The sequence below is a fragment of the Accipiter gentilis genome, chromosome 5, assembly GCF_929443795.1.
Source record: "Accipiter gentilis chromosome 5, bAccGen1.1, whole genome shotgun sequence".
NCBI classification, from domain to species: domain Eukaryota; kingdom Metazoa; phylum Chordata; class Aves; order Accipitriformes; family Accipitridae; genus Astur; species Astur gentilis.
The window spans coordinates 4,798,146-4,820,792 of NC_064884.1; the positions used below are offsets into that span (position 1 = coordinate 4,798,146).

The following is a 22,647-nucleotide window of genomic DNA, read 5'->3' on the forward strand; positions in this document are numbered from 1 at the left end:
TGGTTCTCAGATCAGGGCACTTCATCCGGGCTAAGAAATTACCTGCTACAGAAACGCAACCAAACCTCAACCAACCAACTGAAATAAAAACCTTGCAAAAATTCCTTAATGCATGTGTGTGGGTGTGTGGGGGCATGTGTGTGCACGTGTGTGCACTCACAAGGTCAAGAGGCTATTTCATTCTAGGTTCCACATAAATTTTATCTCCATCCCGAATGCCATAAGAATGCAGTGCTCGCGAGCTGTATTTCATCTCCTCGGGACCAAAAGGAGCTTCCTGGTCCAAGTAGAAGAGCAGCATGTTGCTTGTTGACAACTGCACCACAGTTTTTAAGTGCTTCTTCAATTCTGCCACAGTCTGATCAAGACGGATCGACATCTCTTCCACCTTATCCTGGAAGTGAACCTCCACCTTCACGCTGCTCTGTGGCCGAAGATCCACGACTGCCAAGGGCTCCAGCTTCCCGTACTTCGTGACCAGCTCGTGATATCTGAATAATTAAAACAAGTCCAGAGTTATTGTACAGTTGCTTGTATGGCCAATGTACGTTTCACAAGTCAGTTTCTGTTTCACATTATGATACTACCCCACTTTAACTGCAATCATCCAAGGATGCTACTAGGTTGCAAAAGTACAAACGAATATCTGCACGGACAGTACAATGACCAGATGACAAGAGGGTAAGTGCAGATTCCAAGGTGCAATTCATCTAAAGCCCAGAACTTTTAGACAAGAGCTAAAACTGGAACCCAGACAGCGATGAGCTGTCCTCATCCTCCATGTCAGTGACTAGCTGGCATATGGCTCTTCCAAAATGTCTTGCAGTTTAACTGGCACTTCACTCAAGGTGGGAAGGACGGATGAGGCTCTCACGAGTGAAGAATATTGCTGAGCTAGCATTCAAAGCCTGTAAGCGCATGCTTCTCTCCATGCAAGTCTCCTGCCCAGCAGCGACTGAAGGAAAACCCCAGCTTTCTTCTCCATTTGCCACCAAATTGCTCACACTTTGGGGAGACAACATTCACCCCGATTCAAGTCTGATGACCTGAACAGACATCCATTAGGATGGTGTGAGTCCTGTTTTCTCCCCTGACGGCATGACACTTCACACAGCACTCAGTGTTTCTCAGGCAAGATGCTGAAAAGCACAAAATAAACCCTAGAAAGACCATCCACTCCAGTCACCTTGTCTCACAGTTCCTGAGCTGCACCGTGGCGCTGAGATGAACCCATGTGAACGTCCGACTAGGGAGGTGGTATCTAGCTGAGGAAAGTGAAGTTACCACAGACCTGAGATGTTTGAGCTGACTGGTCTCAAAACTGAGCAGCGAAGCTTTCTACTGGGCTCCTACAGTTTCAGAAACCCCAGCCATGGCTGCAGTGGGATTCAGAAGAAAGAGAGGATGCTGCACTCACAAGGCTCTACGCCTCCTGCTCCATTGAAAACACCTCACTAAAGATTGCCAGAAGCAAGCTAGTGCTCCTACAAAGGACGTGACCCCCAGTCTAGATTCCCAGTATCTGTGGCTTCATGGCCTGACCTCCAGACATTCCTGCTGTTTTCCAAGAGGCCAGCAAGGTCCCAAATGTTACACTACAGTGAGCACAGAATCATCAAGATCACCAAATTAAGGTGAGCTGCTGCACCGTTTGGAAGCTGACAACAAACAGGGGACTTCTTGCCAACTGATCCTTCACACCTACTCTAAAACAACATGGGAATTTTATTAGCAGAGCCACATGCTCCACCATCACTTTCTCCTTGGAGCCAAGTTCTCCGACTGTCCTTCACAAGGTCTGTCGTGGGGAGCCATCCCCTGCAATGGAAAGCACATCTCACCCTCCCGCCACCTTCAATGGGTATCGCTCCAATTGGGCAAGGCTGCATCTCCCCTGCCTGGCTGGGAAAGAGGCGAAACAGCAACACAAAACACAATGTGATTGAAATGACAAAGACCAAGAACTGCCGAGAAAAGGTAACATTTCAGAGGCCCTCCAATACGCGCCGTACAGAAAGCTCTTTTTGTTCCCGATCCGAGTCTGAGCTGAATGCAATCGGTGCCGTGTCACAGCCCCTGTCGAGAGATGATGGGACCTGGCAGGCTGGGTGACCCCAGGGAGTCCTGCTGAAGGCAGGAACATTCCTGGAGAACAGCAGACACTCTGTCTACCGGGAAATGAGGTAAGGGCCACAGCACACTAGGATTTCCCCAGTCTCACAGACAAAATGAGCCTTCGCCAGGGCAGAGCATCTGAAGGCAGGCCGGTGCCACGCTCTCACAGTCACCTGGGTGATAGGATCAGGCCTATTTATTTGGAAAAGCCATTAGTGCCGAGAGGAGACAACGCGCTCCCCATATTTCACGCACTGGGCTACTGCCCGCAGTAAGAGCGAGCACTAGCCCATGTGTTGCCAATGGGGAGGATTTCTTTGCAGCACAGTTTCCGCCGCAGTCCAGCAACAATTTCTCACGTGCTGACCAGAAGTACTGCCAGGATTCATGCGTTAAGGGAAACTGCAGTGAACAGGGCTGATGGTGGGAAGAGTACAAAGAGGGGGACAAATTTCAAGCAAGCTGAGAGACAGAAATACCATGAGTGGGCTAAGATTACCCAAATGCGTGGTGTAAACATGCGGAGGGTCAAGCAATGTTGTCTTAAATTGTCTCATGTAAAGGAAACGCAGAACAAGCTTTGCAGCCTGCTCCTTGTATGCTAGCTGCAGCCTGCAAAGAAAGTTAGGAGTCTGAATGACTGGCTTCCCTCAGATCAATAAGGATGAAGGCATACTCCTCATATGGTTCTTTTGTACCCTGATAACAGGCACCCTGGAGACTTTTATAATTAACCCTTGCAGCCTGGCAGACAATGGCTGCCAGAGCAGAGGATGCTGAAGAACTGAGCCTGGCTAAAAGTGTCTCTGATACTCTGCAGATAAACAGCAGACCAGACAAGCAGAGGACTCATAAAAAACCTAGAGACACAGACGTCACTCAAGAATACAGCCAATATTGGATTGCACACTTGGCACTCCTTTCTAACCCACGACATCCAAAGAGAGAAATTATTCTGTCCCTTCCCTCCCTTTCCGATCCCTTTGAGCTGCAGCCCGAGAAGACATGCAATGCAAGCAGGAGGGTTTGCTGTGAGAGAGCGTGCTGTTCGCTTATCGCACGCTACACCTCAACAATCTTGAGGGGGGCTGCTTACACTCTTAAGTTTTTCATGCCCAAGCGTGTCTTCTTCCTCAGCTTGAGGCAGCACTGCAATGCAGATGCCATACCCCCAGCAACAACATGCGTGTGTCCTCATTAGATTCTAATTACAAACCGCCTTCGGAGAGACCACACCAGATCTGGGAGCAAAGAAGAGGAAGCTTTAGCAACAAACACACACAAAATCCCTCTGTAAAGAATGCCAGGGTTCCCCTCCTACAAGGGCTGCTGCATACAGGTCCAAGAACTGAAACCCAGCCCTCAGCACTAGGGTCTCTCTCAGCCATCTGCAGCCTCGCTAGAAAATAGTCTGTAGCAGCACACAACTCCTCCAGAACAGAACAACCCTCTTTAGTAGCTGCACAAGTCTCTCGAAAACGCTGCACAGATGAAGGGATTCAGACAAAGAGCCCATTGACCACGAAAAGGGCAGTCACAGTGTTTAAAGGTTAAGAAATCAGAGGGGGAGGTAATTCTCTGGTATCTTACCAAAATAGCATAAAGCTAGCATGTTGGTCAAGATCAGACCAGCTTTTTGGGTGGGTGAGATATTAGTAATTTCTTACATGAGCTCCCACCTGGAAACCAACCCCAGTTGTGTGTTGTACTGTGTAACTACATGGATGCACACAGCCTGCTCCCAAAGTCCACGTCCTAACAGTAGCATCATGCATGTGTGAAACTATATCCCACTGTGTCCTTCTCAACAATATATGGGTCCTGGACATGCAAGGCATCTGTCACCACAATACCCAGAGACACAAGTCCAGCAGGAAAAGATTCAGAGCCCACCAGCTATTTATCTACCTTCCCTCTCATGCGCAAACCCTTCCTCCTGAGCTCAGGGTGTCACACGTGTTCCACCAGGATCAAAGGGCTCCTCGCACCTTAGTTCCCCTCCCAGACTGCAACCGAATACACTGCCTTCAGTGCAAGGGCCTGCCTTGCCTTTTCCTGACTGGTTTTCCAGGTCAGCCCAAGCCCTGTTTACCAAAAGGCAGGACTCTGCTGCAGCTGTTGGGCTCAGCTGCCCTGCTATTCTCCCTTTCTAGAGCCACAAACAGAGACATGAAACAGTTTTCTTAGAAACAAAATGTTACAGAAAATAATCCATTTTGGGAGCAGCACCATGAACTCGCAGTCCCTATCTCCCCTTCCCCTTCCTCTCCCCTACATTCTCCACCTCTGTTGCTATCCCTTCCAATATTTCTTTCCATTTTCTGCTTCAAGGGGTCCTAAAATTTACAAGCCAGGACTTGTCCTCAGAAAAGGCACAAGAGGGATCACCAGCTGTCTTATCTCCCTGACTACATTAGTACCCTTCGCCTCTGAACTGACCCCAGTACACCTATATATATATTATACACCTATACTATAATCGCTAGACCTATTAGTATTCATACAAAATGCCGTGCCCTCATTCCCCATTCCAGCCTTCCTGTATTGGCAGGTCACATACACAGTGCTTTTGAAAAACAAGAGACATTTTACCTAAGAGTTAAGCTGGCAGAAACACTGACCAGCCAACGTAAGCACCCATCAGATTCCATTTGCACCTTTGTCATCTGTACTGGGCCAAACCTTTGGCCTTCTTCTCTACCTCAGTTGGTCCCTACCTCTGTCTGTCCCCCCGGACACACACCCACATGCTCTTGTCCTATCCCCTTTCTGTAAAGAAAGGGCTATGACGCTTTGCTGTCTGAATAGCGTATGAGGGTTCTAGGGAAAAAGGCACATAAATGCTGTGGCCTGATCCTCCATGACCCTTCCTCAGCCCATTAAGAAACAGTAAGTAGATGCTGGCACAGAGAAGATACCGACTGAACAGCGTCTGTCAAAGTTCATTAGTTTACCAAGATTAACAGATCATTGGGCATACTGTTTTGGCAAAGAAAAACCATCAGACTTGCTATTTGCAGGCCTGAAAGTGAGGGGACAGCTTCCTATCGCCAGTCACATTCCACACTCCAGATGGTCAAGAGAATTAGATGCCCCAGCCTGGCACCAGAGAGCACGATCTGTACTGGCTTTTGGGGACTCCCAAACACAGGTGGATTATGAAGCTAGCCATCAGGGAGGACAGGAAGCAATGAAGATCATGAACTGAACAGTCATGTTGTTTAATGGCACTTGACACGGACACTTTAAGACCAAATTTGACTCAGAAGTGATTCTACAAGTCATCAGACAACACTAATATAACAACATTAACTAAAACCGATTGAAGAAGGCAAGACAGGCGGAAGGTGAGGGATGGTTTTTTTCATGGAACAACTCGCTCGGATTTCCCATGTAACATCATCTGTTCAGTCACCTTTTCTTTTGCCTCGCTGCCCATCTGCTCCTGCTCTCCATTCCACAACAAAGAGTTCATACCTGAATGGGACTTCCTCCTCTGGGAACTCCATGTAATATCGGATGAAGAATCGCTCCGAGTCCTCTCGCTCCCCATCGGCAACGATGCTTCCATTGAGCTTGACAATAGATGGCAACCTGCATGCAGACACCAAGAAATACAGTCAGCAAGAAGAGAAACCCAGACAGGGTGACCAACAAGAGAGTCGCCATGAAAAGCTACATGCCACAACACTAACACCAGGAGAATCCTGCCAGGTAGCTTAGGCTTCAGTCCCCTCAAGAGAGAGGGCGAGTCCCATGCAGTTTCTCCAAGCACATTCAAAATTAAGCATTTTCATTTTGCCACATATATGCATCGCATGCACAAGCATGTATGAGACTCAAAAAATTCTCTGAGAAGTAAAGAAGTTAGACTTAACATTTCCACTACTCCCACTTTCCCACACCATAAAAAAAGAAATCTCAAATCTTTCCAAGCGCTGAATTCATACAAAACCCTATCTCCTAACAGCCTCTTCCTCCAATTACCCACTCCAGCCATTCTCTGCCATGTAACGCTTCTGCTGAGCAGAATAAACAAGCAACAGACCTGGCTATTAGCAGCTTCCGGCGCTCCTCAGTGGTGTAGGACTGCAGCAAAGGGATTCCTAGCAATTTTACTTCCTCGAGCTTGGGAAAAGAATTTAACTTGTCAATGTCCTCCCAGCAATGCAGACCTGCTTGGAAGAAAAGACTTGCTTAAACAAACACAGATAATACATCATGTATCCAAGATAATCAGACACAGCCAAAGAACATACACGACAGGGCGAGCATTAGCTGCCGTTTCTTTGAGAAGTTGGCTTTTTGCTCATGGTGCACTGCAAAAAATCTCCTTCATTTGCTTACAAGACAGAGTAGTTTAAATTCTCTCGTGCTGTTTTGTAAGTCTAGAAGGATGATCTTCATGGCTGATTGGGGAGCTTAGTTTTTTATGGACCATTCAGTCTTTGGCCTCACTGCCGAGGACTGACTAGCATCAGTTATGATGGCTGCATCTATAAAGGGATGCTGCCTTAAGTATTGAAGTCATCAGGACTTCTGTCATTCTAGGCGTCACTAAATAGCCATCAAATGGCTTTACCTCTCACACATGACCACCTTGGGTCCCATTTCCACTCATGACCCAACGGTAAAACAGTCCCAGAAGCCATCCAGCCATTTAATGAAAAAGGCTTTAACTTAATTTCATCCCCCTCAAGACCTGACATCTGGGATAACAAGGAAAGCAGAGAGGATAAAATAAAAAAAGCTGAGGATCGAGCAACAGTACAGCCCTGATTATGTGGCGAGATCAACACTACTCATCTTCACTTCCCTTTGCTGTGACTGCGGAAACATTTACTGCGATGCTTTTCCGATGACTGTTCCAGAAGCTTACACTAGCAACACGAGTTAGAAAACCGGTTTCTCCGAACAACATTCAACAGCTTCACCCACACAGTACAGAAAATGTGAAAAAACAGAAAAATTATCGGTTCAAACAAAATCAGGGGTCTCATTTGAGCTAAGCCTCTCAGGAAGTGTCAAGTTCAAGCCCAAACTGTGTGTCACAACCACAGCTCAGAAGAAGCGGCTCTTTTCAGAGCAGAAACAAAACTCCTGTAAGTATCACAGCACCATGTGTGAGGCAGGCAGAGAGAGCTTCCTTTCCCCATAGCACTTGAAACACCTCTGCCAAGGTCACCTATGCCTAAAGCCATCCTCTGGGTATCAGTATCAGACACACTGACAGACAAATTGAGTAAAAGTGTGTGACAGGACGAGAACTCTTCCACCTGATCACCGGCCTGCATCACCAAAGAGTGCCCAGTACCTCTCTGGATCATGCCAAAAGCTCTTGTAGCTGGGAGAAAGCTAGTGCAGAAAGACAACCACCTCTGCAGGAGAAACTGCTGTCAGCCATGGCATCCGCCTTGGCAGGAAAATCTGTTCATCCCTTCATGACCCCACTGAGCTCCAACTTCACTAAAAACCATTATCTTTAGCTCACCCCTGACCTCCGCTAAGCTAAAAGAGCCTGCAAAAGGAGGCGCTAGTTTGGAGTCTTCACATGACAGAATTTTGGAGTGCAGCCGCTTTCCCCCTCGCCCCTGCAAAAAAAAAAAGAGTTTAACATGCTCCTTGGGATTTCTATTTGACTTTCAGCTCCCAAAACATCAAAATGCAATACAGAATCCAGAGTTCTTAAGTACCTGGCATCAAAATTGCAAAACTACTTACCACGGGAGCACTTGCTCCTCAGTGAGACAGTGCTTTCAAATCCAGCTTAACAGGCTTTTCTTCCTCTAGTTAGCTTTAAGCTTTTATTATAGGGATTCCTTGATGCTGACATTGAAGAGCATGTTAATAAAGTACCTTCTACCTTGGCTAACATTTAACTATTGCTTGCACAGCATATAAAGCTGTAAAGAACAAAAGACGATGATGAATTAAGTACTCCTGCAGAAGAACTTCTGGCATACATGTTATCTCACAAACACGTCACAGCTGCCCTGCAGCTCCTTCTCTCTGAGCGTGGAGTGCCCTTCCCAATACGCCAAATGCTTATTCTCCTTCTGGAGCATTGGCTGAAAATTCTCTGGGGCTGAAGTGTAAAAGCAGCCTCAAGCATAACTTGTGGTGAGCTTCCAAGCACAGATGATAGACAGCTTTTGCGGGTGAATGCTTGGCCCTTACATGCCACATACCTACGCATACGCTTATTTTACCCGAGATAAAACAGCAAATCAAAGGAAAATGGGATTCTTTCATCCCCTCCACTGCCAGACATTTATTTATCCTTCTCCAGCCAGGAGCACCTGAGGCAGGGACAGGAAACAGAGGGAAACTACAAACGTATAAACCTTTGCCAGCTCATTTTGAATAACTGCCAGTCCACGCTACTGTGATTCATCTTTTAGATAACTACTAACTACCAAAAGCAGCAAGTAAAGCCCACAGACAGGCAAGTTGATTTCTTGCCTGTTTTCCTCTCCTAACACTACATTCTTCAGGTCAGTGCACTTCAGTACACCTGCTTGTGTGGCCCTGCATTAGCACCATTAGGAAACTAGACTTCAACACGATAGGTCTGTTGGGACTACATCTATCAACAGCTTTTCAATTCTGCCAAGAAGCCAGGACAGATTGGCACAGAGGTCACTGAGCATTTTCATCTCTGCTACAGCAACAGAACTATCCCAAAGGTTTAGGCTCTTGCTCAGCATTTCTGCCTTCACTTGCCCCCTTTCATACTTTGCAGGAAGCAATGCTGACTGCAGGCTACTTACTGCTAACACAGGAGTAAGAAGCAACCACCCCAAGGCCAAAGTTTCAAAAAGCACAAGGTAAGTGTGTTTTTTCACCTACTCAGGAGGAGAGACTCCGATCAACCGCTGTCACTTACGCTGAGAACAAAAAGCATACTGCTTCCAGGCTCTCACCTGACTTGTGCAAATTGATGGATCGCAGGTTGGGGAACAGCCTTGCTAGGGAATCTTCCGACTCTTCAATGGTCGTGAGGTTGTTGTTAGCCAGAATAAGTGTGTCCAGTGATGGAAACATAATTCCCAATTTTCGAATTTCAGTCCAGTCTTGAAGATTATTGTCAGTTATGTGGAGTAATTTGAGAGACTGACAGCAAACCGGAGAACAAGACACTGTTTCATAGTCGTTAAGGCACAGGAAGAGCTCCTCCAAGCTGCACAGGGGAGAAAGTTTGTTTTATCATCTCAACATACCTTGAGAAATGGCTACCCTCTCAGGTACAGGGACATGCATATACAACTTTAACACAACCTTCTGTAACGGCTCTTACATGATTTGAAACCTTGGTGTAGAGAAGACCTTTGAGCACTCCAAATGGAGTGTTTTGACTACGTCTCTGCTCCCATCCATAAACTTCCTCCCTCCACAGATGAAAAACACCTCTAAGTGTTTCCCTAGCTTCCCAGTATTAATTGTGTAACAGATTGCTCGGGGTGCTGTTCCAACAAGCCACCGACCCAACTCCAATGGTGATGGGTACCTGCTCTCAATCCTCACCACTTAAAAGGTGGATTTATACAACACAAATGACGCTTTTTTCCTGGCATCACTGGTTCTGCCAAAGATTCTCATTAAAGAAAGAACAGGTCCCACCAAGTTTTCACGCAACTAAACTAGCTCTCCTAATCCCAGGGAAGCATACATTGGCCACGCAGGATATACTGCTGTCATAATCTCTGCTTACAAAGCTGTATGAAGAGGAATCTGTTATCAAAATGAAGCCACCTAGGACATTCATGGAAGCAGAATGCCACTGCCAAGGTGGACCGTGGCCAAGCCATAGAAATCAACACTTTTGCCCAGAAAAGCATGACGAAATATTACTTGTCAAGTGGCCAGACCCTCAGACTTACATCCCATTCAAAAGCTATTAGTACAGGTATGCACTGCACCATTCATTCTGTAGTGACTCAGAGGAAAGTGTGTCACCTCCTACATTGTCAGGGTGATTATCCATCTCTGGTATTTAGATTTGGATGAGAAGCTCTGGGCTTTGCAGCACCGCACAAGTTCAGCCTTTAAGACAATGTAAAACATTCACCTGGCCGGTTCCCAAGCTCCCGAAGAAAAAAATTCCCTTTTTCTCTACCGATCATGTTTGCATCCTCACACCCCTCTCATCCCTCACCACGTGAATTGATAAGCCAGCCTTGACCTGTGTGCAGCGAGCACCCCTTTCTACGCCCAACTCCCCATGCTTACTCTGGTAATTCCTGCAGGATTGTGTGGACTGTTTCCCAGGAAGCTTTGCTGTTGTTGAGCACAAGTTTGCGAACACCAGCGAAAGACCCAGCACACCTTCTCTCTAAAACGGACAAACTGAGAGGGTTGGAACTCAAGTTTAGAAACTCCAAGTGGGGAACGTTGGACACAATTTTACTGACCTAAGTGGGGAGGGAAAAAAAAGAGAAAGAAAGAAATGCGTATCAGGCAGTAATCGGACCTCATGCAACAATATCCCGTCTCCTAAAAGAGGGCCCTTCGGAATCACCACAAGCCAAAGAAATGATATGGGGAAAAAAATAATGCTTCTGGATAACTATCTGTAATTCATACTCCAGCTATTCACTGATCTAGATTGATTGGTTAATTGCTCATTCACCTCAACAGTTCACTTAATTACACTCTCCAAGCAGCTTGATAAGAGAAAGCCAGACTCTTGGGAGAGGTCATAAAATCCACCTCAATACCAAGCTTAAGCAGCAGCACGTTACAGGAGCCAGCACACCGTACCCCCTTTTAGCAGGGAGGCAATGGGCACGTCTCTTGAGTTTACGGCCAACACTGATCACTTGCTCAGCTTTCCACTGCTCCCCGCTAGCCACAGACCTTGCCATTTTGCCCAACATAAAAGACAGATAGAAGCTCACTGTATGCATACAATTAGGTTCTTATTTGATTCCATTACTCTGAAAACAGCAGCTTTCTTACAATGAATCCAAATGTTCGTGTAACTCTGCTTGGGGCTACTTTCTCTTTTTGTGTGTACAGATGTGCAGCTAAGGACAAAGTAGCGGAGAGGTGAGGAAGAAAGATCAAGAAAGGGAAAGAAAAGCCAGAGATGACGACTGTACAGCTCTGGAATGCAGGATACATAATGGATGGTGTGATCGAGGTAGGTGCTGACCTAGATACTGCTAATATGCAGAAAGTAGGTGAACAAGTTATTTAGATGATCAATTTGTAGTCATCTAATAATGATTAAGTGAACAGAACAGCCAGGCAGCATCAATTCGTAAAGAACACATCACATCGATCTAATTTTCCTCTTCGACTGTGTAACTGATTCAGTGGGAAGTAGTATAAGAGAATGACAGCTTCTGACGCCATCTGCACACAAGTCGCATAGGCAAACTGGGGACTTACAGTGCCTGGGATAGCACTGTAAGTTAAGAATTCAATACAAAGCTAGCAGACATACAGAGGGAGTGTTCTAGCAGAATACTACTTGTTATGTTTTCAGTGACCAGAATAATTGAACATTATGTGGTTTTTTTAATCTGTGGGTGATAGTAAGGCGGGAAAGGCTGCCATCACATTGTGGTACAAGACTAGAGGCCAAAGCGAAGCCGTCTGAGGAACTGAACCCGTGAGACAGAAGTTCAGTTCAAGGATAGTCAAAGTACTAACATTCTGGGAAAAAAACATTCATCCAGAAAATAAATACGAGTCAGAGAACACCTGGCTAGAGAGCCCCACTCCACAAAGCAAGCAGGATGGGAGGAGATGGGGCAGACCATGACATACACAGGTCAATAACAGGGCCCAGTTCCTAGCAAAGGGCAATTGTCTCACGTGGAGGTTGAATTCAAGTGTTGCATACGTGATGCTGAACGTAATTAGTCTGCCTCACTTCGCACCTCATCTTAGGTGATGTCACATTTTGGGCACTACGTGTTTGGAATGAATTAGACAAACTGGAATGACATCAGAGCAACAAAACCAACATGGGATTTAGAAAAAATGGCCTACAATGAAGGATTGGAAGAACTGTTTTTTTCAGTATTGTACTAAAATGGGAAAAGGAGAGGTGAAAGCTCTTCTTTGTGGGTACAAAACACTGTCATATAAGGAATGGTGATAAATGCTCCTCCATGCCCGCTGAGAACAGGGCAGGGAGCAATTGGCTTAAATTGCAGCATGGCAGACTTAAGTTACATAGCTTAGACTATCAGGTTATTAGCTAAGCATGGGAACAAGCTACCCAGGGATCTGGAATCCCCATCACTGGCAGTTTTTAAGAGTTGAGTAGATATTTATCTGTTGCGGATGGGCTACGAAAACTTAATCCTGTCTCAGAGGGGCCGAAGTACACAGAAAGCCTTTCATTTCCTGCTTTACTGCAGCTCATGCAGAAGCCGGCAAATTGTGCCGTCCAGGGTAGCCTAAAGAGACTGAACAAATAGCAGGGTGCGAGGCATGCAGCTTGCAAGTGACAGTTCTCCCAGCTGCTTACCCAATGCGAGGCCAGCCCCACTGAGAGTAAGAGGCAGAACAGGGAGTGGAGAGGCAGCACCTCATTACTGTGAGAGAGGGCCTTTTGGGGTCAGAATAAAACAAGTTAGGAGACACCACCCCAGTTCTTAGCAGATATGCCCTCAGTACAAAACCATCTTCCCTGGCTCTAATCTCAACAGACAAACCAAAGATCTCTCTCCCACCCGCTGAGCTAATACCTTCCAGGCTAACAAGAAAATAATAGGAACAGGGAAATCTATCCCACTTTGGACTTTGCAACCCCCGTGCCAGAGCTGGGATGTTTCTGCAAATGCTGCATTTGCTACCTTTTTAAAGACATAGGAGTTTGATGCAACAGGAATACATGATAATTTCTATGTTGCGCATCCTGTTCTTTTCCACGTATTTCCAACAATAAACGCTAACATAAAAGCAAAGCATAAGCCAGTCAGAAACTGTTAATGACTCTTGAACAGACTGCAATTGTTTTACTCGTATTACACTGCATTTATCTAGCATATTTCATCCCAGCACTTCAGAGGATTTTACAATAGCATTTAGCATTAATTAATGAGGCCTCAGAAATATCTTTTGAGGTAAATGGTGTTAAACCTGTCTTGCAGATAGAGAAACAAAAGCGGAGAAAGAAAAAATACCTTGCCCAGTATCACAGAATTGGTGGCAAAGATGGGAATCAACTCCCATTACTTGGACCTCCTCAGGTCTTACTCTGTTAAAACCTGCACTGCTCATTAACCTCTTGATGTTAGAAATGCCAGTTCTGGTGCTTTGCATGATAAAAAAAATAATTTGTGTATATTTGTCACCCGCAGGCCAAGACTGTAAGTCACGAGGTAAATGAAGTGCCCAAATGGATTAAATTAATCACATTTATTGCTCAGTTGTTGTCAAAGTAAATAAGCATCAGCTTCACAGATGAGAAAGAAGCCACAAAAAATTGAAATCTCTCTCCTTTAAATGAGCGAAGTACTCTTACAACCTGCAATGCGTTTTCAGTCACAGTAATAGCCATCAAAGTTATTCAGAAAGATGCGCATGTAACCATTTTACCTCATGCCAGTCTTCCAGTTTATTGTCAGAGAGATCTAGCTCAGACACATGAGCACAGAAGGCAGCGATTTCATTCTCATCCCCTGCACAGGTTATGCCACAGCTGTTCAGTACTAGCACACTCGGAAGGTTGAGGCGATCTGAAACAGGGAAAAAGAAAAGATGCCCTCTGATCAGCATTGCATTGCTTAGTTAAAGAAAGTAAAAACAAGCCCAAACAAACATGACTGACATTCAGCAAAAGAAAAGATGTACCAGTAATTCCACAATTTACACATATTTAAGGATCTCAGGATAAACATGGATTTTATGACAAGTGACTGACATCAGTCAAGAAGTCTTCTTGTGTCTAAACATGAAGTACCATTCAGCATCAGCGCTCTTCAATTACTACACGCATTTCTGTCCACATCGCAGCAAGGATGGGCCAGCCCTTTGTAGTTTATAGTATGTCTCTCATCAGTTCTTGCCAGAACTTATGCTCTTCCCCAGGCATCTGCTGCTGCAGATAGGATACAGGACTAAGTGGACTGTTTGTTGCACAGGGTCAGACTCCCTTATCCTCTTGTACTTAACCCACTCGGGGTTAGTAACAGCAAGGACGTATTTAAACCTTTCTTTTCTAAGCTTTCCCTTTTCAACAATGCAGAACATATAGCATTCTTCCAGCCTGGAAGAACTTAGGTCTCTACTCTGCCTTTTACGTTTCTGCTTTGGTTTTGCTCTAGTTCCTTCTCATGCAGGTAAGCGTTCTCACAGCTATTTCAAATACAAGCACTTGGATCTCAGTCACAGCTTGATTTGTTAAGGCCAAAACATGACAAAGTTAAAAGCTGTGGATTTGTAACAGGAAACCTTTTCGACACAAGAAATCCATGTGTAGGCAAGGCAAGCCATCATTCTTATGCTCTTTCACATACAATACGGCTCTCCCACCTCTATGGATTATCAAAATCTGTTAGAATTTAACAACAAGCTTTTTCCTAAAAAGGTGGCCCTTTTTCTCTCTCCTTAATACTTGACAGCTACATGACTAGAAGAGGATTCTAGAAGCAGACAATTATCTGGAGTGACTGAGTTTTCAAGTTTCCTGGCTCATTAGCGTTCGGCTTCTTTGAAGGATAGTGCTGTAGTTTTGGGAATTAGTCACAAGTACTTGTAAGTCGTGTCTCGGTCACGTTTTAAGACTTACAAATGTGCCTTCTTTTCAGCATCCAAACAGCTCAGGTAAGTGGATGCTCTCACATAGGAGGGAGGGCATTGACTGAATATTCCATCAGGCCAATTTTCTGTTCGTGTCAATTTTGAATGACATGCAGTACATTTTATCCTCAACTGAACTCAGGCCTTTTTTTCTCCTCTGTCAAACTCAGTTACCGTACACTTCATCCAGCTGACTTCTGTGGCTATTTTCCCCTCTGGGGCTGGTTATGATACAAATTGACCTGACGGAAATTTAAACTACTCTTACAGATCAAGACGGGCAAGAGGTTACACAAAGAAAGGGCAGTTCTGGTGGAATAAATGTGAATCTCAGGCTCACCTGTACAAACCAGGAACCAAATGCTAACGTCAGAGCGTGAGGAAAGACTTAAGGGTGTCAAGTAGATCCAGTTCAAAGAGCAGGAAATAGTGACACAGATTCTGCAGTCTAGAAGGCTCAAGGACATACAAGAGCAGCACAGCACTTCACACACACATCTGTCTGAAACTCTATCAAGGCAGTAAGGTCAGAAGCAAAGGAGAGAGGGGATTTCTCCACTAGGTCAGCATAAGCACAGTCAAAGAGCATTTGATGCCTTGAGCAGAGAGCCAAAGTAAACCACAAATTCATTTGAGTTGCTTGTCACAAAAGAAACCTAGCTGGGGATTCAACGACTCATCGCTTGGCTTGAAATATGGTCCACCTCTGTGTACACTGGACTCCTGTACCAGCAGGCATCGATGCAAGTTGATGGTACTGCACAACACCAGTAGCACTTGGACCAACCTTGAATTTAGATCAAGTGTTATGTATTTGTTAAGCCATCTCTGCCAAAATATGTGCTGTTGCAGCCTATAATAAAGTAGTTCGTATTGCTAGTCTGAAGAAAATAAGTTCCAGGGACTGCTGAACCCTCAAAACTCAGCACTGCACAGGGCCTTATTTCCACCTTTCATTAACAGGATCCTGATTCTGTTATGCTGTAGAGTGACTTACTTGTTTTTTACAGCAACCTGCTCAGTCGCTACATCAACTTTCTGTCTTTAACTGTTAGATTCCAGTCTCTCAGCTCTTCTGTAAGAAACATGTTATAACACAGCGTGGTGTTTCTTTTTCTGGTCAATTCAGGGTGACTCTTCTTTCAACATAAGCAAGAACAACCAAGAAACCGATCCCACCCAGAACCCACAGATGCTCAGAAAGACCAGAAGCCTACCTTTCATAGGTGAACCCTGTGGAGTTGCTGGGACATGCACCCCCATACCAGGTCCACGACGATACGGGAAGTTCTCGGGGCTGTATTTCTCACAAAGAACTTGCATGAAACTCCTTCCGCTGGGCTGGTCCATGCTCCCTTCTTGGAGTTCTAGTTAACACAGAAAAAAACAGAGCATATAAACAGTCAGCAACTAATAATAACCTGCAATAGTGGACCTTGGGAACACAGGACAGAAAGCGACCAGATGGGTCATGGGTTTTACTTCTGAACTACAGATTAGTCTAGCAAGTCATATTTCAAATTCAACATTACAGTAAAACTTTACATGAACAGAAACCAAAACCAAACAGAGGGCCCAAGCTACACAAACATGCTTTCAGTCATACCATTACAGGCCAAGTACAAGACCTCCTTGCTCCACATGCTCTTACAGGACAACTCCCGATATGCCCCAGGCTGCAAAAGGTGACTTCAGTACCTCGCAAGAGGACTGTGAGATATTCGCAGGTATTCTCAAACACCTTTCCAGGGCAGCAAGGAGGGGAAAGACCGACGAGCTGTTTATGAGTAAGAGACTGCTTGAACAGGTGCTTTCATCGTGTAACTTCCCTTTACTGTAACTCAGGACTTTCAGTCAAGATCAGCTTTATGGGTGGGGAAAAAAGTAAAAAAAGAAAAAGGATCCACATCTCCCTAACTGTTTCTAAAGAAACACTATACAAAGCAGGTTATGGTTTGCCTTTGTAAAATCAGGCCGATGCTGTAAACAGCCTGGAGCTCAACAGCCTCTGCTAGCAAGACTTCCATCAGTTGACCCACAGGGTGTCATGGAAATACTCGATTTTGATAGTAAACTCACTCAGGATATCTCGAGGCTCTTGCCTTCACTGACAGCAGTGGCTCATTCAAAGCAAGATTTGGCCTCAAAAGGAGCGTCATCATTTCTCCTCTGACATCTACAAAGAACTACAGTTCTTCCGTCCTGCCTACAAACCTGGGCTTCTAATTAGAACACAACTGCTGCGTCATGAAACACTCTGGAGCACATATGAGCACGTCATTAGGCCAGTCCAAAAACCAAGTTCTGCCAATTCAACTTTGCAGCTGTTTAATGCATCTGGGAGATAAACGTGCTCTTCCTATCTACGCATGTCACAGAATGGAACAGCACAGGAAAAAGGACTCCCCACACCGTGGGCTGCTGACCTGCCTAGAAAGATATTGAGTGTCAGCTGGAGGTATACTTGGCACAAAGATACCACGATGGCCAGCATTCTGCCATACCCTAGGTAGAAGCAAGCTTATCTGTCCTACTTTCCTGCACATACTCTGAACTTGGTATTTTATGGTTTCATGGATAATGAGCTCGATACATGCACAAAGAAAGGGAACCACACTGTTCCCAGGTTTCACAGAAACCTCGTAGTCCAAAGCAGGGCCTGCTACCCATCACGGACACAGAGGAGAGATCCACATCCGCCCTTCTAACAACACAAGTCGTGAACTGCAGGAATCAGCTACAGATTTCCTACAGCATAGTCGGGGAGCAGCATTTCTACCAACTGCTGCGTAATTACATTTCTAGTATACTAGCAAAACCCAGGTCACACAGATATGTACATTCTGCACATAAACCTGCACCTCCTGGTGGAAAACCATGCTTTTGAGTTCATGGTGGGGCCACACATGTTGAAAGCGACGTTGCTAACCAATGCCAAATTAAAGACTCTGCCTGCTGCCATAAACTTTCCTTTAGATTTATTAAGGGCAAGGCTGGATATAAAATCCTGAATAAAAGTGATTTAACTAAGGCTCAGGTTCCCTTTGCTAAGAATCACCTGTTTAACAAGCTCTACTTTACTTCTTCATGAACAGACTACCTAAAGCACCCCTGTAACAAAGGACTTCAGTATAATAAGAAGCAAGTTGACTGAAGCCTGTTACAATTTTTATGTTATATTTAAAGTCCACATGTCACAAGCAGAGACTAAAAGGATTGACCTTACTTTAAAAAAAAACACCAACAAACCCACACCTTTTTCAGCCTTCAACACCTTGGTTGACTCACATCTCAAGCTTAACTTCATGTCACTAGTCTATCTAGAATAGAAAAAAAAAAAATCCTCAAATTGAAGTCTGTGTTAGAAATAAGACATTTAATTTTATGCTAAAACATTCCGCGTGCTACGGGAACAATTTGCATTGACAGCCAAGGCTTTAGGCTGAAAGACCTTGTTCCAGAGTGGTTTGGAAGCTCACTACTGTAGGACGGACAGATACTGCTTTCTAAATGCACATTCAGACCTCCTGGTCTGGAAATTCTGGAACTCCCACCATGCATAAAGCTTTCCGCCCTTCACATTGCTTTTCTATCAACTCCATTCCACTTTATCCACTAAACAAACAACAGCTGGAAATTCCATATGAAAAAGCGACCTTAACATCACACTAAAGGCAAAAAATTGTGTTTTCAGCTACAGTATGAGAGCAATCCAGAACCGAGAAAAAAACCTAATTACATTTACAGTCAATGACGTTGAATCACAAACATTTTCTTTCTCAAGCTTTCCTTTTGCATGCCAATGTCATTGCCAGATGACAAAAGTGTCGGGGAGTGGGCAGTCACCTTTTCCACTTCCCTTCCTGTCACATTTCACATAATCACTATAATCACCAGTCACGCACGTGGCTTCTCTGAATCACTACAATTGCTTGAGAGCAAGGATTAACAGAACGTGCAAAGAAAGCATGACACATTTCAAGTGAATGTTGTCTGCACAAGGGCAGGACGGGATGATTTGCAAGGCGCACATTTCTGAGTGTTTTCCGACTGATGGCTCAAGGAACAATTCATATCCTAAAATAACTCTGGGTTTTCTAAACGACAGCATAGATTTCAAAAGATGTGCTCAGACTTTGAAAGATGTCAACGAACACTCTTTGCTGTCTTACGTTTAAATGCTTTGCTGGAAGGCTGCGGCCCCAGTAACACACAACACGGCAAGTGTCTGCAAAGAAGAGCATGACCCTGAATTGAGATCCAAGGGAAGCCCAGCGGACTGCTGCAGCTGACGAGTGAAGCGAAAGGATAGCACTAGAAACGACATGAAAAATATTTCTATTCCTCTGCTGTAAGCCTATGAGGAGAATACGAGACCCTGCAGGAGAATTACATCATTGACGACATTCTAACAAATTCCAGTGCAGCTCGAGTGCCTTCGGAGCAGGTCCTAACCAGCCACGCACCAAACGCATTTTGACGTGTTTGTATACATGAAAAACAAAGCATAAGGAACGGATACAACAGAACAAATGCCTGCCTAAAAGAAGCCGGTATGTTCTTCTGCTAAGACGCGACTCAGGGAAGTTATTTTTGAAGAGGTCTTGAGAGACAGATGAATGAATACTCTCAGGGTAGACAGACCAGCCTTCTGAGCCACCAGGGCAAGCTAGCCAAGCGTGCGAAACGCTGTCAGGGACTTCATCATCAAAGCAAGCATCACTATTTGCTCACCCGCCACCACACCACGCTTCTGGAAGCTGCCAGTGCTAACGGCAGGGACTGTGGCGAGGAGAGCGGACGGCACGAGAGGTGCCAGGCATGTCACTGGACGTGCTTCTGGCCCGGACTCTGACACTACACTACCGAACCAGCGATGCCCTCGGGCGCTGCTGGAAAAAACAACTCCTCCGCCGCAGAAGTCGGTGGGGAGCCCCGTCCGTCGGTCCCCGTCCGGGTCGCTGGGCCCCACGGCGGGGTACGACAGGTCGGGGTCCCCGGCCCCGACCCCCCCCCCCCCCCCCGAGGCCTTCCCCCGGGCGCTGCAGCCTCTGCCGGCCCGGCCGCCTCCAACACAAACGTTCGGCTGTCCCCGGCTCCCCTCACACGGCCCGGCCCGGCCGGGCCGGACCCCGGCTGGTCCCCGGGGTGACAGCGGCCTCCCCCGCTCCGGCACCACGCCGCGACCGCCGCACAGCAGGCCGGTGACGGACTGACGGACTGACTGGCGGACCGCCGGCCGGTGATGGCCGCTGACAGCCGCGTCCCCGCCCGCCCCCGGCCCCGCTCACCCAAGCCCGGCGGCCGCGTCCTGCATTGACCCGGAAGCAGCTCCGCGGCGGCCAAACATCACGTGACCGGGGCCCGGTCACGTGGAGGGGGCCCGGCCGGCGGAGGCGGCTCCGGTTGCTACGGAGACGACGCCGGCCAGGCAAGCGCCGCGCCCGCCCCCCCCCCCCCACCCCCCCCAGCGGGGCGGTGTCCTCTGACGTCACCTAACCTCGGCAGTGACGTCAGACAGGGGGAGAGAGAGAGACAGATGATGCGAAGATCCCCGCAGCCCCGGGGTCGAGCTCTGGGGCCTCCTCAGAACCGCCCCAGAACCGCCCCCCCCCCCCCCCCCCCCCCCGCTGGAGGGGCAGGAGGGGAAGCCCTGGCTACACAACAGTACATAAAAACATCGCAAATCGGTAAACGTTGCGCATTCTTGACTTGTAACGTCGGTGCATCCCCCTGTCCGGCAGCTGCGCCCCTTTGCTGGCAGTGCCCGGCCGTTCTTTTACCAGTTTGCCCGTTTCTCTCCCGTTTTTACTGGCTCGGTGGTGGCACCATCTTTTCTGCGGTGGCTGGTCACGACCTCAGAAGGAAGGATGATCAATCAACACAGGGAGTGAGACCGTGTCAGACAAATCTGCCTAGCAACAAGCCTGCCTGGTTCCCCATCTCCATCCTTGCCGGGATTACATGATAAGAATCAGAAACTGCCTGAAACGTGGCCTCTCGTTCCTGCCGCAGGTAGGGAAGTTTGGAGGAGAGCTGCATTAGTCATGGCCGAATAGCTGCAGCATATCCACACGCTCTCCTGAGCCTGTAACATCATCGGGACAACTTTATCCTGCTACTTACACACCCCGATTTATGCACACTCCGCTGAGGCAGCAGAATACAATGGCAGCATTGTGGGTGCTACTCAGATGGAGGACAAGAAAATGTGTTCAGCATCAGCCCAGGCAGTGAGAGACTTGTTTAACTCCTGCTCTGCCATGTATTTCCCGCCTCACTTTGGACTGACGGCATAGGCTTGTACCCACAGGTTTACAGTCAGGAGACGAAAGTGGGGGACAGACAACTCATGCTAGGCCAAGGAAGCAGTTCTTCTGGGACCCCCAGAGCTAAACCAGTTTGACTAAGGATCTCCCAGCAGAAAACATCCATCCCAAGAAACAAAACAAGCCTCGGGCAGACCACTGGCAGTGTTGGGGCCATCAGCACGTTACCTAAGGTCCAACTGCAAAGTTAAAAGCTGTGTTAGGCTGAATCAGAGGTGCCCCAGATTGTTACCACTCCTAAAATTCAGCCACCCTGTCTCCCATTCCCTGCTTCTCCTTGGTGCTGGGTCTTGGTTCACACATAGCAGCTTTTTAAATAAAACATTGCGTATGTATCTTCATGACACCGGTGGAGAAAGACTGACTGACTTCCCAACCTTGCCTGGTGCAGAACTGTGAAAGATTCACATTACTGCTGTACATCCTGGGGCAAATTCTAGCATTGGCGCTATGTCAAAGGGTTCAGGGTTTTCATTCAGGTGGCATGGTCCACATCACATGCACTATCTCCTTGTAATTCTGCTGTGTGCCACCCTACCGCCCCTGGACTCCTTACAGTAGAGCACTGGCAGCCCAAGCTGTCAGCGCTGAAATGTACTCATGGCTTTCAGGGGCCTGATTTCCATTTCACAGAGAGAAAAACACTTTGGTGTTCTTTCTTATTACCCTGTTGACACAACATTGGTTTTATTTTGTTCCTATGTGGGCCAGCACACATGAACATTGCCTTGCTAACGCTCCGTAAAAAAAAAAAAATAAAATCTACCTGCATGCTCTGAATGGTTTATTTGGTTCTTTTAATGCATTCTGGAAAGAGCTTTGTCTCCGTTTGGTTTGCCTTCCCCCCCTACTTCTCATATCTGTTTCAGTGAGATAAAGAACTCCATTGCATTCAGAGGCTACACTTGCTAACAATCCTCATGGTTTTTTTACACAACTTACCTGTGCTATTTAGTTGCTAGAAGGCAGACAGAGCATACTTCAGCTGGTAACTGGCACCAGCAGGCTACATTTTGATTTGAAATACATTTCAGTTGCTGCTTTCTATAGTTACAGATCAACTGGATATAACAGATGCCTGTGTTAACCTGCGCTGGGTCAGTGCTGCAAGTGTGGGAAAGTGACCAGTGTATCCCCTGGCCTACATTATAGACCATTTCAACGGAGACTGGACAAGTCAGGGAATTGTTAACACAATATAGTCTTTCACCTCCAGGGGCTGGTTTGAATTCAGCCCAGGCTAGCACTGATTGAATGTGCTTATCATGAGTTAGCTGTCTCATTGTTCAAGTGAAATAAATTTGATGGGTCTCAGTCTACTCCTCCCTGGCAGAGAAGTATCCACTTGCCAAAGCTTTTACTACCGTTGGCCGTCGCGGGTGACCCCTCCCTGGCAGGCTCGCCTCTTTCCCACCGCCACCTCCTCCAGGATTAAACAGGCCAC

At 46.5% G+C, this 22,647-nt stretch overlaps 1 protein-coding gene across 4 annotated transcripts; it reads right to left on the reverse strand.

The window, feature by feature from the left end:
- Window positions 1-164: 164 nt before the first annotated feature.
- TBCEL (tubulin folding cofactor E like) lies at window positions 165-20,253 on the reverse strand. 4 transcript variants are annotated; one of them, XM_049800238.1, is made up of 8 exons: window positions 20,166-20,253; window positions 16,092-16,241; window positions 13,672-13,811; window positions 10,345-10,526; window positions 9,039-9,295; window positions 6,164-6,290; window positions 5,593-5,709; window positions 165-491 (listed from the first exon to the last, which is right to left on the reverse strand). In XM_049800238.1, the coding sequence occupies exons 2-8, from the start codon at window positions 16,222-16,224 to the stop codon at window positions 173-175; spliced, it is 1,275 nt and encodes a 424-aa protein (XP_049656195.1). In that variant the 5' UTR covers window positions 16,225-16,241; window positions 20,166-20,253; the 3' UTR covers window positions 165-172. The 4 variants fall into 4 exon arrangements, with proteins under 4 accessions (XP_049656195.1, XP_049656198.1, XP_049656197.1 ...); XM_049800241.1 differs by lacking the exon at window positions 20,166-20,253 and adding an exon at window positions 19,609-19,910; XM_049800240.1 differs by lacking the exon at window positions 20,166-20,253 and adding an exon at window positions 19,523-19,595.
- Between the last annotated feature and the right edge of the window lie 2,394 nt (window positions 20,254-22,647).

Coding starts and splice junctions, on each gene's coding strand:
- TBCEL (XM_049800238.1), bottom strand. CDS start 16,224: ATGGACCAGCCCAGCGGAAGGAGTTTCATGCAAGTTCTTTGTGAGAAA. Junction 13,812..16,091: donor ACAGGGTTCACCTATGAAAG/GTAGGCTTCTGG, acceptor TCCCTGTTTCAG/ATCGCCTCAACCTTCCGAGT. Junction 6,291..9,038: donor CATCAATTTGCACAAGTCAG/GTGAGAGCCTGG, acceptor TCTTCCAAGCAG/GTCTGCATTGCTGGGAGGAC.